Below are 14,052 nucleotides of genomic sequence, written 5' to 3' on the forward strand. Positions count from 1 at the left end.
TCCTTTTCAGGGACACCACCAAGTCATTGGTTCAGGTATGTTGACGACACCTGGGTTAAAATTAAATCTCAGGAAGTCCAACATTTTACTGACCACATCAACTCTGTGGATAAATGCATCAAGTTCACACGAGAAGATTTAAAAAAATGGCAGGTTGGCTTTCTTGGACTGTGAGGTCTCAGTCTCTGATAGAGGACATTTGCAAACTGAGGTGTACTGCAAACCCACCCACACAGACCAGTATTTGCAGTTTGACTCCCATCACCATTTGGAGCACAAGTTAGGAGTCATCAGGACTCTGTACCACAGAGCAGACAGCGTCCCCACTAGCTCATGAGCCAGGCAGAAGGAGAAATCCCACACAAGACAGGCTCTAGAGCAATGTGGATATCCTAACTGGGCCTTCCTGAAAGCAGAGAAGAAACCCAAACAGGACTCCAGTCAGCCAACAGGTGAAAAGGAGGAACCCAGACCCAGACCAGTGGTCATTCCATATGTTGAGGGAGTATCAGAGAAACTGAGACGTTTATTTTCTAAACACAACATCCCAGTGGCTTACATATACACACACGCACACACACATATATATATATATATATATATATATATATATCTATATATATATATATATATATATATATATATATATATTTGTGGAAGTCATCTTGTATTGATCTGACTCAGTTGCAGATGTGCATCCAGTGAATACTTTTAGAGTTTCACAGGAAGTTAAAAATTTACAAAACCTTTCATCGCCGCAGGCAATAATTAAAATGTAACAACTGTTTTTTGGCACTTTCCCCCTCGGTGTGGGTAATATTTTGTGTTTATATCTGTCTCTCAGGTGTGCTACCAGGCTTTGCCTCTGTGTTCTCGCTTCTTCCCCTATGTGGCCTTGCTGCAGTCTTTGGTGCTGGTGGCCAGTGGTTCCTTCTGGCTGCACTTCCCGCCAACATCTTCCCGCATAGAACAGTTCCTGTCCATCTTAGCCAAATGCTGTGAGTCTCCCTGGACATCGCAGGCCCTGACTCATGCTGTCAGACAGGAAAACCTCCAAGGGGTTAGGAGTCCTCCCCCACCTTCAGGTTCCTCCTCACCCCGACTTACCTGCTCACAATGTTCAACCCTAGACTCAGGCACAGACCGCCCACTGATTAAAAGATCAACAGCTCCACCATCACCTTGCCCCTCTACTCTCTCATGTAACTCCACCATGTCTTATTTATCTCTTGGCTCTGAAGTTAGTGTTTGTCCTCCCAAGGCCTTGGCGATGGTGAACAGATCCAGGCAGGTCATGAATCTGGATAAAAGTGACGGGGAACAGGCCAGAGCACTGTTTGAAAGAGTACGGAAATTTCGGTCTCACTGTGAAAGCTCAGTTGTGATTTATAAGGTAAGTGAACTTCTTTCTGCTTTATTGTGCACAAAGGTAAATTTCTAATCTAACATTGCCAGACTTCCCATTAAGTCCAGTTTTATATTTTCAGGTCTACTTGACTCAAACAATTTCCAAACTGCTGTTGGCAGTTCTGATCCTGAGTTACACAGTCCCTTTCCTCAGCTCCCTCTCCTTTAACCACATTTGTCACCTTGAGGATGACACCTTCGTTGGCTACGCAACCTTTGAGTGCATCCATGTGCTGTCATCACTCATGCACAAACTGCTACTGGCCTACCTGACCCTCTTGGGGCTGTTTGGACTTCTCAACTTCTACACACTCAGTTGGATTTTTCACAGGTCAGAACTCAATGCAAGTGAATGAAAATATAAGGATGCACTCTTGATCATTTCTGCATCTAAAAGGGAAAAATAGATATACTTTGATACATGAATTGTATGTATGTATTGTGCATGGTGTTTAGACTCTAAGGGATTCAGGCATGAAATAACGCACAGCTTTCTTACATATTAGGTTATGTGCAAAATTTAAAAAGGGCATATGTATCAAAATATTCAGATTTGTCAAACCTTGTGCATGCATATTTTTGTGCACCGTTCCTTCACACAAAATTTAACTGGAACTGAGAGCACATGAGACACCTTCCGTGACATGTATTTATAGTTATACACATATTCTTTAGTCATATTTTGGTGTATTTTGGTGAGTTTCAGTACTTTATATTTTGAATCTGCCTACAGAAAATTTTGTGGGGCAATTCACACATTCTCTGCATTATGGGCACAAATTCCTGTGATAAATATTTTGATAGCTGTGTTTATACTGAAAAGTTTTGCTTTATTATTTCTATTATTAATGAAAATGAAAGATGCCAAGATAGCTGTTTAAATAGGCCCAAATTATCTAACAGTCGTGTAAAGACTTGACCTCAGAAGCAGAATTCATTTCTGTTGGTAGCAAAAAGCTTCCTGCATTCATGTTGACAGCATTTAGCTTGTCTTAGCATTAGCATGTTTTCAACACTATCTCATTATGTTATTAAAGCTCATCCACTAATCTTCATTACATACAACCATAGCAACAAAATCACAGAACTAAACACCTGAATCAAAAACCATAAAGTCATCATAATTTTACCTTTGATCAAATGTTTGCTACAAAGATGTGTACTCCCATGGCTGTCAACATTTCCTGGTTCTTCACCTTAACACAATAATTAACACGACAGCATTATTTAGAGTCAGAGTTAGAGTTTCTTTATTTATTTGATCCACATGTGGTACATGTAGTGGAACGAAATTGTGTACACGGGGTCCCAGTCACATCCAACAATAAAATGTAAAAGAAAAACGATAATAAGATCTAAGATATGAACTAAGAAAAGCATCAACTAAATATACACTAGTAGTAGCATAAAAACAATACGCTGAAAAGCAGCACAAACATGAGTCTGTGTGAGCAGATGAGCACGAATGAACACAGCAACATGAAACAGATCAGCAGCAACATGAAACAGATCAGCAGCAACATGATGTGATTTTTCACAGTGATTGTTCTGGTTAAAGATTCATGAGTCTAACAGCCTCAGGGTAGAAGCTGTTCCTCAGTCTAGTGGTTCTAAACTTAATGCTCCTCAACCTCCTTCCTGAGAGGAGCAGGGTAAAAAGTGTGTGCGGGATGAGTGGGGTCCTTCATGATGCAGGTGGCTCTCTTCCTGCATCTGGAGGTGTAGATGTCTGTGATGGTGGGGGGGCTGACTCCAACAGACTTCTGTCATAGGCGTCGCAACCATTATATGTGAAGGGGACGTGTCCCCCCACATTAATAAAATATTAATTTGGACCCCCCCACTTTTACTATAAAACATTAGTTCAGGCGGCGCAGTTTCTCTTTCTTCGTGAACGAATCCATTCCACTTGATTAATAGGAGAATACTCAAACCACTAAAACTCCACTCCAGGTTTTTCTGGTTACCTCCAACTCTGACACAGAGCAGAAACTGTGCAGGCAGCAGGCTGCAGAGTCTCTTGCCTCGGCAGAAAAAGCGCACAGGTGGAGGAGGTGGAGACACTTCTATGTTGCTCACTCACCAGCTTAGCAAGCTTAATGCAGGCAGTTGTTGACCTGGGGGTTGATCATAAGCATATATTGATGTTAGGAGTACGGATGAGGCCGATCCGATCCGGTATCGGTATCGGGCTCCAAAACCAGCATAATTTACGTATCGAATTTTTCCGATCCAACCTGCAGAGATTTCCGATCCATGATGCATGTTGGCATCAAACTATTCAATGGATTTCCTGAATGGAGGCGTGTCTCATGAACCCAGAGTAATAAGACTCGTCTCACATTCAGGAAATCCATTTCATAGTTTGCAGCCAGCTACAACGTGAGGACTGAGTTAGCAGCACTGTAGCTAACAGCTAACAAACTTTTCATCTAAACATGTCCGCTGTGTGGAAGTATTTTACACTAGAAACACCACAAAACAAGACAGCATCGTGCAATGTCTGCAGAGCCATAGCGCCACATTAAACCGCGGTAAAGTTAGTTTTACGTTGGACATTCGAGCTCCCTGGCTTCAGCGGTCTGCTCCTCTCGCTGAACCCGAAACAGGCAACTCGACCCCGGCCTGCCGAGTCCAGACTGCCCCGCTCAGTCTGCCCGTCTCTGAGGAGGGGCAGACTGAGCACGGCTGACCGAAATCAGACTGCTTGCTTCGGATTGAACAAGAAGAAGACATCACTGAAGCCCTGGAGCTCGAATGTTTACTGAGAAGTTGCTAAACTTCATCGTAATTAATGACCAACCACTATCAGTTGTAGAAAACAAAGGATTTCTCAGCTTGATACTTGCAGCCAAGATATAGTTGTAGAGGAACATATACATGTGATATATTATCCATAAATTAAACGGATTCTTTCATTTTTCTGGACTGAATAATATCGTGCATTGAATAATTAAATGTAACGTGAGACGTTAATTTTCTTTGACCCATCAAATGAATGCGGTCATTTATTAACAGAATCAAAGTTTAACATCAAACATTTACATTAATTTGGCAAATTGATTTCAACAACAACATAATTAATTAGCAAGCTTTACAATTAGGAAACCATACGGCCATGATTTCCCTTGCTTTAAACCAACAGACATTTCTGAAAATATCTGGATGATTACTGGCAAGATAGAAGAGTTTTAAAGATGGGAAATTGAGGGAGTTTAAAGAGAGAGAAGATGGATGAGGGGTTGTTATGTGTCGGTATAAGAACGGCACTCTCCATCCGAACCCAGTTTCGTCCCGGTACGCTTCGGTAGGAAATCGACTCGTTACCTCTCTGAAGATGAATCAGCTGGTACGGAGTTCCATTTAACGCTACCATTTCCAGCGTCTCCGTAGGATGGTTGGGAAACGTCTGGAGTAGTGACGGTACTTAGTGCAGCACACGTTCACCTCTCGGTTGGGCTCACATGAGTTGTGAGTCCGTCAGAGTTCCACTCAGATGTGGAAGATTGCATAATTCCCACAAGACTCGGAAGAACTGCGGATCATGTCTGAACCTCCTGTTCTCTCCAGCACTTTTCTGTTCGGTTCTGCTCTCCGAACTGAACTGCTCTCCCACCGCACTCGACTGGAACTAGGAAGTGCCGACATTTAAAGAGTTCTGTTTCCGGTTCATTTGGGAACTTCTGATTGGCTGAAATAGCCAATCAGGGGTGTGTTTTTATGACGTAAGAGGTCACTAGAAGTCAGAAAAACAGAAAAATTGTTTTGGAACAGACAGAAGATGTTTTTGAGACAGACGAGAGAAATGTTTAGGCGAGTTGGGGGAAAACAGGTGCCAGCTTCTCTATTTACGTCTGAGAGGATTTAAAAACATGACAGTTCGTTCCAACAACTTGTTTGCGTTTGACTCCAACCTTGGACCAACTTACACTTGCTTATTTCAGACAGAAAATCAGAAAATGCATAATTACTCTGTAACAGACCTTAACTTGATTTCTACTTTGAATGAGGATTAAAAATCACTAATACTGTTTCACAGTTGATTTAAAATGAGTAGTTCACTTCAACATTTAAAAATGGTTTGAACTAAACACACTTTGATTATCAAGACATTTGTAAGATAGTAATGATAATAGAAAAAGAGAGTGTTCTTTCAATTGATCAGTGCAGGACACACTTAGAAAGTCTCTGGATGAACTTAATCTTGTGTTTCTGGACTCAAATCAATGAAATACAGTTCTTGTCCCAGGAAGGCCCTCAAGGTCAGGATTTGACCTGAGGCTTAGTTCACTACATAGTTTACCTTCCAGGCGATATTTATCAGTACAACAGTAGACAATCTTAAAAAAACATATGAATTGAAAATTACAAGAAAATTATATATATTAAAAAAAAAACGAAACAAAAACAGCTACATTATAAAGTGATGTAAAATACTAAAAACAGGAACATGTCTGTTGGTTTATGCCACAAACTTAGCAGATGTTTAAAGCCATTTAACATTTTATTTTATTTAATTCATCCATCCATCCATTATCTTTACCCGCTTGTTCCATTTTGGGTCACGGGGGTCGCCGGTGCCCATATCCAGCAATCACTGTGCGAGGGGCGGGGTACACCCTGGATGGGTCTCCAGTCCATCACAGGGCCATATAGAGACAAACGAGACAAACAACCATTCACTCTCTCATTCACACCTAGGGACAATTTTAGAGTTACCATGCATGTTTTTGGTCTGTGGGAGGAAACCGGAGCACCCGGAGAAAACCCACGCATGCACGGAGAGAACATGCAAACTCCACCCAGAAAGGCCCCTGGACCGGGGTTTGAACCAAGGACCTTCTCGCTGAGAGGCAGCAGCTCTACCAGTTGTGGCACCGTGCTGCCCTATTTAATTCATTTCTTCATTAATTTAAAAGAAACAAAATAAACAAAACAATTTAATCAAAAACTAAACATTGAATGAAGAGTACAGAAAGAAGAAAAAAATTATATCTCTGCCCCTTACTTAAAAAAATATAAAATAACTTTAAACAATCACTTAAAAATAATCACTTTAATATCCACTTTAAAGCTAGGAATAAAAAAAAAAACATGTTTTGTGTTAGCAGAATTTAATTCTAACTTTAAAACTTAGCCAACATTAATAAAACTTATCTCAAGTTGCCTTTTTGGACATGCATGCATATATTTGTACAAACTGTACTTAAGAGGAGATTATTACAGCCTCCATATAAAATCAATGATGATCATGATATCGGAACTGGATCGGCATCGGTCGATATTCAGATTTAGGTATCAGGATCGGATCGGAAATTAAAAAATGTGGATCAGTGCATCCCTAGTTAGGAGGATGCTTGAGTGGAGCGCTACGTCTGTAGCATGTTAGCTTAGCAGTAACTGTGACGCTGTAAGACGCTGCAGGTGTCAGAGACGCTGTGTTCAGGTGCATTAAAGTTGAAATGTCTTTAAAACCCCACACCTTATTGTCATCAAGCTTCATGAGAAACATAATTTAGATGAGTAGTGTTGAACGCATGTAAAAAAGTCCAGTGGTGATGTTTTTTATTTCTCTATAAGCACAAATAGGGTCGACCTGAGGCTGTGTGTTAAAGTTGAAATGTCTTTAAAACCCACAGCTGAATTTACACAAACTTGGTGAGAAACATACTTAAAATGTGTGGAATTAAAAGAAATCTAGGTGAAATGTTGCTTTTTTGTTCACTAGTGTACACGTTTTTACGCACGCGTGCACACACACACACACACACACACACACACTCACACACACACACACACCTACATCATTGTGTCCACCCCCACATTACGGATGCTTCTGACGCCCTTGCTTCTGTGCAGCCTTCACCACTCTCTGCAAAGCTTTTCTTTCTGCACCTGTGCAGCCTCCACGCCACACGTTGATGCTGGAGCACAGGATGCTCTCCACTGCACACCTGTAGATGGAGGTGAGGACTGAGCTTCACAGACCAGCTCGTCTCAGCCGTCTGAGGAAGTAGAGTCTCTGATGAGCTTTCTTCATCAGGCTGGTGGTGTTGTTGCTCCATCTGAGGTTGTCATTCATGTGTACACCCAAGTACTTGTAGCTGGAGACCACTTCCACCGCAGATCCTCCTGTGTGTGTCGGAAGAGAGGAGGGGGGGGGGCGTAGGTGTGTTTGTTCCTTCTCAAGTCCACAACCATCTCCTTTGTCTCCTTCACACTGATGTAAAGGTTATTCTTGCACTAGTTCTCCAGGTGTTCCACCTCCTGCCTGTAGCTGGACTCATCATTGTTTGTGATACATCCCACCACTGCTGTATCATTTGCAAACTTTACAATGTGACAGTCTGGATGGGTAGGTGCACAGTCATACGTGAGCAGAGTGAACAGGAGAGGGCTCAGCGCACAGCCCTGAGGGGAGCCCGTGCTGAGGGTTATGGTGGAGGAGAAGTTGTGGATCCTCACTGACTATAACTCCAGATCATCGTTGTGTACCATAATGTTTGGCCCGTCAGGGTAGTTAGTGGGTCACGTGACTTACAACTATCCATAGTAACAGAACGTGATATTCAGAAATATGCATCTGGACAATGATTTTATTTTTGTTCGACTAAACCATAAAACAATGCTATTCCAGGACTTACCATTCAGTAAAGCACCACCCCCATCTAAATTAAGCAGTGCAGTCATGTGTCAGCAGAATAAAGAGTGAAGGACCAAACACACATCCTCGAAGGACCCCAGTGCTCTGTTTGATTGAGTTTGTTGTCTTTCTGCTGACACATACTACCTGATGTCAATATGACAACAAGTCAACAACCCAGTTAACAGCCGTTTACTCCAATTAAAGACAGCTTCACTATAAACTGCTGTGGAGTGATTGGGTTAATGCTTAGAGTGAAAAGTTATTTTCCAGGAAAACGACATCAAAATCCTTACTTTATTGAAGTATTGGTATTACCAAGCAGCCATCTGTAGTTACTGCATCTCCACATCCCATTGCTTTTGAGAATAGCCAGCATTTGAAGGTGCTAAATATCTCAACTTCAATACAGCTCATACAAATGATTCTTATTCACATGTTTCTCATTGTGTTTTTTTGTTTGTTTGTTTGTTTGCTTTTTCTTTCCTTCCTTCTTTTTTATTTTCAGCTCTCTTCAGCATTATTCCTTTCACAAGAAAGAAAAGAAGTCTGAGTCCTTAAGAGATGTCCCAGACCTGACGAATGACTTGGCCTTTCTTATGCACATATTGGACCAGTACAACCCCTTACTGGCCCAGCGTCTCTCCGTTTTTTTGTCCCCGGTGAGTGAGAACAGGTTGCTGGAGGAGAGCTTTGAGAGGCGTTGGGGGGAGGAAAAACTGCGTGCCATGACAAATGTGGATGCAGATGGCTGCTCCAGACTGCAGCTGGTGGCCCTTCCTCGCCTTCCTTCAGCTGTTTTTACGCTCACCCAGCTGCGGGTCCTCAAACTGGAGTTCATTGCTGATGCCAGGTTTACTGCACAAATGCACAACATGACTTCACTCAGGTGAGTTGGACGAGACCGAGTTGCATTTGGTTACACACACATTACAGTGTTGGCTTTGATATTTTTTAACCTTTCGTTGTGTTTTTCCAACTACAGGGAGCTCCACTTCTACCACTGCTCTCCATCTGTGGATTCCAGAGCTCTAGCAGTCCTACAGGAACGTCTGGAGGTCCTTCAGCTCACCTTCACTCAACCATCGCAAATCCCCAACTGGGTCTTCTCCCTTCACAGTCTGCGTGAGCTGCACCTCTCCGGTCGTTTGAACAGTGAGGGTGGCGTGGGTCGCGGCTGGGCCCTGGGGAGCCTGCGTCGACTTGGTAATCTTCGTGTTTTGGTGATTCGAGGCTTGTTACAGCGGATCCCTGCGGAGTTGTGTGAGGTGGCTGGCAGTTTGTTGACACTAGAGATCCATAACGAGGGCACAAGGTTACTTGTGCTGACAGGCCTGAAGCGCATGGTCCACCTGACAGAGCTGCAGCTGCAGGACTGCCAGCTGGAGCGTTTGCCCTCAGCTCTGCTAGCTCTCACCAGCTTGCGGACTCTCAACTTGCAGCATAACAACTTGAGAACACTAGAAGAGCTGCTTAGTCTGGTTGACTTGCGCCATCTTTCTTGCCTTAAACTTGCCTATAATCATGTTCTAGCGCTGCCAAACAGCGTTGGTGTTCTTCGAGGCCTAGAAATTCTGGATCTGTCCACCAACCAGCTCAAGAGTCTTCCACCAGCGCTCTTTACTCTTCGTCGTCTTCGTAGGCTCCTGCTGGCTGGTAACCTGCTTGTTGAGCTGTCCTCTGAGGTAAAGGCGTTGCAGATGCTGACAGAACTGGACCTCAGTGGGAACAGGTTAGAGACCCTCCCCTCTGATCTCTTTAGTAGCTGCTTACAGCTGCAGGTCCTAAATGTGGCTCGCAACTCTCTTGGTTCATTGCCCTGTGGGATCGCAGCTTTAAGTCGCCTTTGCAGGTTGGATTTACGCAGCAATAGTCTGGATGAGCTGCCTGCTGAGCTGGGCTGCTGTCTGGGGCTATGTGGAGGAGGACTGCTGGTTGAAAACTGGCTATTTCTTTCCTTACCTCCCCACGTCAGAGATTTCCTGAGCCAGTCCTACACTACCAGTGGTACTCGTGCAGAGGCTCGCTCCCGGCCAGAGTCGGACAGTTTCCCATATTTCTCTCCTACACAGTGGCGTTTCTCTTCAGCTCCAGAATCACAAATATAAACATCAGTGGTGATATTGGTGGAGCTTTTTATGATGGAGTCTGTTGCCCACTAAAATTACCAGGTTTTCAGTTCATTTCGCTCTAAATGTGTGATTCCAAAATGACTCCCACTGGCAGCATCTTGTATGGTGGTTTTGTGGTATTATGTAAATCACTAAATACTTTTAAGTGTTTTGTAATCAAAGGCATGTCTTGAAAAATGTTTTATGGTTCAACCAAATGTTGCCTGTAAAGTGAACAGGGCAGTCACACGTTATCCCAGCCCTGAAGCTTCCATGGCGTTCTCTATTTTACACTAAATGGGGACAGGCTATTTTAAACAGCATGTGTAGAAGAAAAGAAAAAACTTAAACTTTGATTAATAACATTTACTTGTTAGAAAAGTATCATTCAAAATCATAAAGTATCATTTTTGGATATTGAGTATTTTGTGTTTTTCTTTGTTTTATAAGAGTTTGGAGCACAATAATAATGTAAAACAAGTGTGTTCGTTTTTTACCTTCCAAGTACATTTACATAAATGTTTGCAACATAACAATGAATGGTTAGAAAAATTAATGAGTTTTGAGTCTATTTTTTATGTATTTGAATCTATTAATATTTTAAACCCTTCCAGTTTTTCTTTTTGTTTGTTTTTGTTGTTTTTATTTTATATTTTGGGACACCAGTAAGCAGTCTGCACCTCATGGTGTTATTCCTCAGCACAAGCCACTTTGGCTTTTAATGAAAATGTTACATACCAAAACAAGTGTGTTGTTCTATAAATGTGTAAATTATTACACTTTTAAAAGTCAGTTTAGAATACCACAAGAATGATATCATTACTGATAACTTTAGGAAATGTTTGCTGTCTTGTTTGCATCACTAGTACGAAAGGAGAAAGTTTCATTTTCTAACTACAGAAAAACAAACACGATTATCTTGTGTTCATTTGCTCGTTTCAAACTGATCATATACGGTGCAGTATCAGGATCCAGTGGTAAATTTTATTATTTGTTTCAAAGTATCGTAATGTGTGTGGTAACACCTTATAGGTCTGGACTTCTCCATGTGCAAATCAGCGCAGTTTGGACACAGATGCAGATTGAAAATCAGAGGTGAATTTGCTTTCACTCGTTTTATGTTCTGGGTATGAGCGGGACTTCTTGATATTTCGAGAAGGTGGGCCTGATCGGAACGTTGCCGGTTGGACTCCCCAGATCAGCAACATCAAAGATGTGGGTGGAAAAGGTGAAACAATCCCACCTGCCTCCACCCTCATTTGTCCCACTCAGGGCCCTTGAGCAAGGCTCTGGACTTAACCCCCACCATCTGCTCCCAAACAGGTCTCTTGAAAATGAGTCCTCCTGACTCAATGAGACTAACCTGTATGAATAAATATCCTGATGCATGCTCAATAATCCAGGTAGAAAAAATCCAACAAAGTTAAGTTTCGTCCTCTGGACGGGTTCCAGAAACAAAAAAAATGTAGAAACGTTTCATCTTTCATCCGAAAGACTTCCTCAGTCTGAGGTGCTGTATTCAGCTCAGTCTCTTAAATAGCACCTTCTCAGAGTGGATCAACCAGTTTTGCTGCTGACAACCAAAACCAGCTGCTCACATGGTCAAGAAGGACCATCAGCCTAATCGTTAGCACCCTGATGGTTGCTTGCTATTCCCAACAACAAACTGGTTGATCCACTTTCATTCAACCTTTAGAATAGAATAGAATAGAAACAGCCTTTATTGTCCCACAGATGGGAAATTCAAGTGTAACAGCAGCAACAGATAAAAAGATAAAAAGATTTCACACAAAAGTTCCTAAATGTTAATAAACAATACAATATATAAGAACAAAGATAAACAATATCAATAATAATGTTCAATATGTATTGGGACATTGATATTGGCAGACTATTTACAGTGCAGTATTATAGGCAGAGTGAGTATTTTAGCAGAGGTCAGCATGTATTTAATCCTTATTGAGTTTGTTGGGAACAGTGACGGTTGTAGAGTCTAAGAGTCTTGTAAGTCTTTATTTAGACAGGTTAATCCCATTGAGCCTCGGGGATTCATTTACAAGAGAGACACAATTTCTTAAAAAGTGATGACAACAGTGGATAACAACGACAACAATATGCAATCACAAAAGAGACATACAATTTTAAATGTCTCCTTTTTTTAACAAATCAAAAACAAAATAGCAACCAAAAGGACAATCAAGAGGAATAGTAGTGAAAAAACAACAAAAAAAGCAGCTAGATTATAAGGCAATTTAGAAAACTAAAAACAGGAACATGTCTGCATTGTTTTTGTTTTCCAGGAACTTAACAGATGTTTTAAAGTCACTTAGAGAGGTCAAGGTCGAGAGCTTCTGATCTTTTTGCAAGATATTTCAGGAAACAGGAGCGGAGTAGGAGAAAGCCAAGTTCAAATTCAAATTCAAAAATACTTTATTAATCCCAGAGGGAAATTATTTGTTGTTGTAACTCATTATCCTCATTTCATTAAGAGATGTTTTAGATACTGATGGCTGTAGACAGGAAGGATCTCTTGTAAAGGTCCATCCCACAGTGGATCCTAAGAATCTGGCTGCAGATGCCGTCCGATCCGTCCACCCAGACTCGGTTGGCCTCTCGGTTCCCCCGGGCTGTAGGACCGCCTGAATGCCGGGTAGAACTCCTCCCAGAGTGATGGCCACTCCTCCCAGCAGTCTGCTGAGCTCCTCATCGCTGCGGACAGCCAACTGTAGGTGCCGAGGGACTATTCTGTCCTTCCACTGTCATGAGCCATGTTTCCTGCTAGTTCCAGGATCTCAGTGGTCAGGCCCTCGAGCACAGCTGGCAGGTAGATGAGAATGCGTCCACAGAACATCCTTTTCAACTCATTTGAGATTTAGGGCTGTAGTTGAGATATTACTTGAGCTTTTGAGATGTTAATCAGCTGCTGTTGGTTGTAGAAAACTGCCTTGTTGCCATGGTTACGCATCATAACAAATGTCCAAAACTAAAAAAGTTTCAGTAAAAATCCTTAGCTGCACAGCATCTGATACCAGAGGAAAGTAAGTTCAGACCTCACTGAGGGAACACTGCAGGTAATAATGTCCTGAGAGCGCACGCTGTAGCTGCACTCACACAGAGACATGTAGGAGGAGATGTATGAAGGCAGCAGACCAAGAAGTGATTTAAAGATGAAAATGTACCAGTGGGAGAGTCTGTGTGAAGTTAATGATGACCAGTTAACCAGTGGATACAGGATGCAATGATGGGTATGGTAGTTACAGCCAGTTATAAATCTTAGTGCACCATGATAGACAGCATCCAACATCTGCAGGGTTCTTGTAGGAGCGTTCATTTAATGTCACCGTAGTCAATGAAGGGAAGGAAAGTCACAGTTACAAGTTATTTCCTAGCATTCAGAGTTAGACAGGATCTATTTCTGATAAAGAAACCCAATTTTACTTTCAGTTTCCTTGCTAGGTTTTCCACGTGAAGCTTAAAAGAGATATGCAAGTTGACCAAGATACCCCAATATTTATAGGAATCGACAAACTCAAAAGGGACACCATTTGAAAATAAAATTGGAGGAAGAACTGCTGGGTCCGACTTCCTGTTTGAAAAAAGCATCCCTTTGGTTCACTATGAGAAGGTGCTATATAAGACTGAGCTGAATACAGTTCTTCAGACTGAAGAAGTCTTTTGAATGAAAGACGAAACATTTCTATTTTTGTTAACATGCATTCTGTTCAGGACAGTATGCGTAAATAAACTTTGACTTTTAATGTCCTTTACGAGCTCCCATACCCTGAGCGTAGCGTCATTCAATCCCGCCTTTTACGACCACGAGGGACAGCTGCAGGCACTTTGACCAATCATGAGCTGCGGTTGAACAAGTCCACCAATCATGTCAGTTCA

The 14,052-nt window shown here is 42.0% G+C and overlaps 1 protein-coding gene across 1 annotated transcript in view; it reads left to right on the forward strand.

The window, feature by feature from the left end:
• Positions 1 to 10,158, forward strand: part of si:ch211-106h11.1 (volume-regulated anion channel subunit LRRC8D) — a 23,508-nt gene extending 13,350 nt beyond the window's left edge. The window contains exons 2-5 of the mRNA XM_037688467.1: positions 833 to 1,393; positions 1,488 to 1,738; positions 8,559 to 8,939; positions 9,036 to 10,158. Of these exons, the coding sequence (XP_037544395.1) occupies positions 833 to 1,393; positions 1,488 to 1,738; positions 8,559 to 8,939; positions 9,036 to 10,158 (2,316 nt within the window). The remainder of the gene's footprint in view (positions 1 to 832; positions 1,394 to 1,487; positions 1,739 to 8,558; positions 8,940 to 9,035) is intronic.
• The last annotated feature ends 3,894 nt before the right edge of the window (positions 10,159 to 14,052 follow it).

Source organism: Nematolebias whitei, chromosome 15, assembly GCF_014905685.2.
Source record: "Nematolebias whitei isolate Nwh7 chromosome 15, NemWhi1, whole genome shotgun sequence".
In the NCBI taxonomy this organism is placed as follows: Eukaryota; Metazoa; Chordata; class Actinopteri; order Cyprinodontiformes; family Rivulidae; genus Nematolebias; species Nematolebias whitei.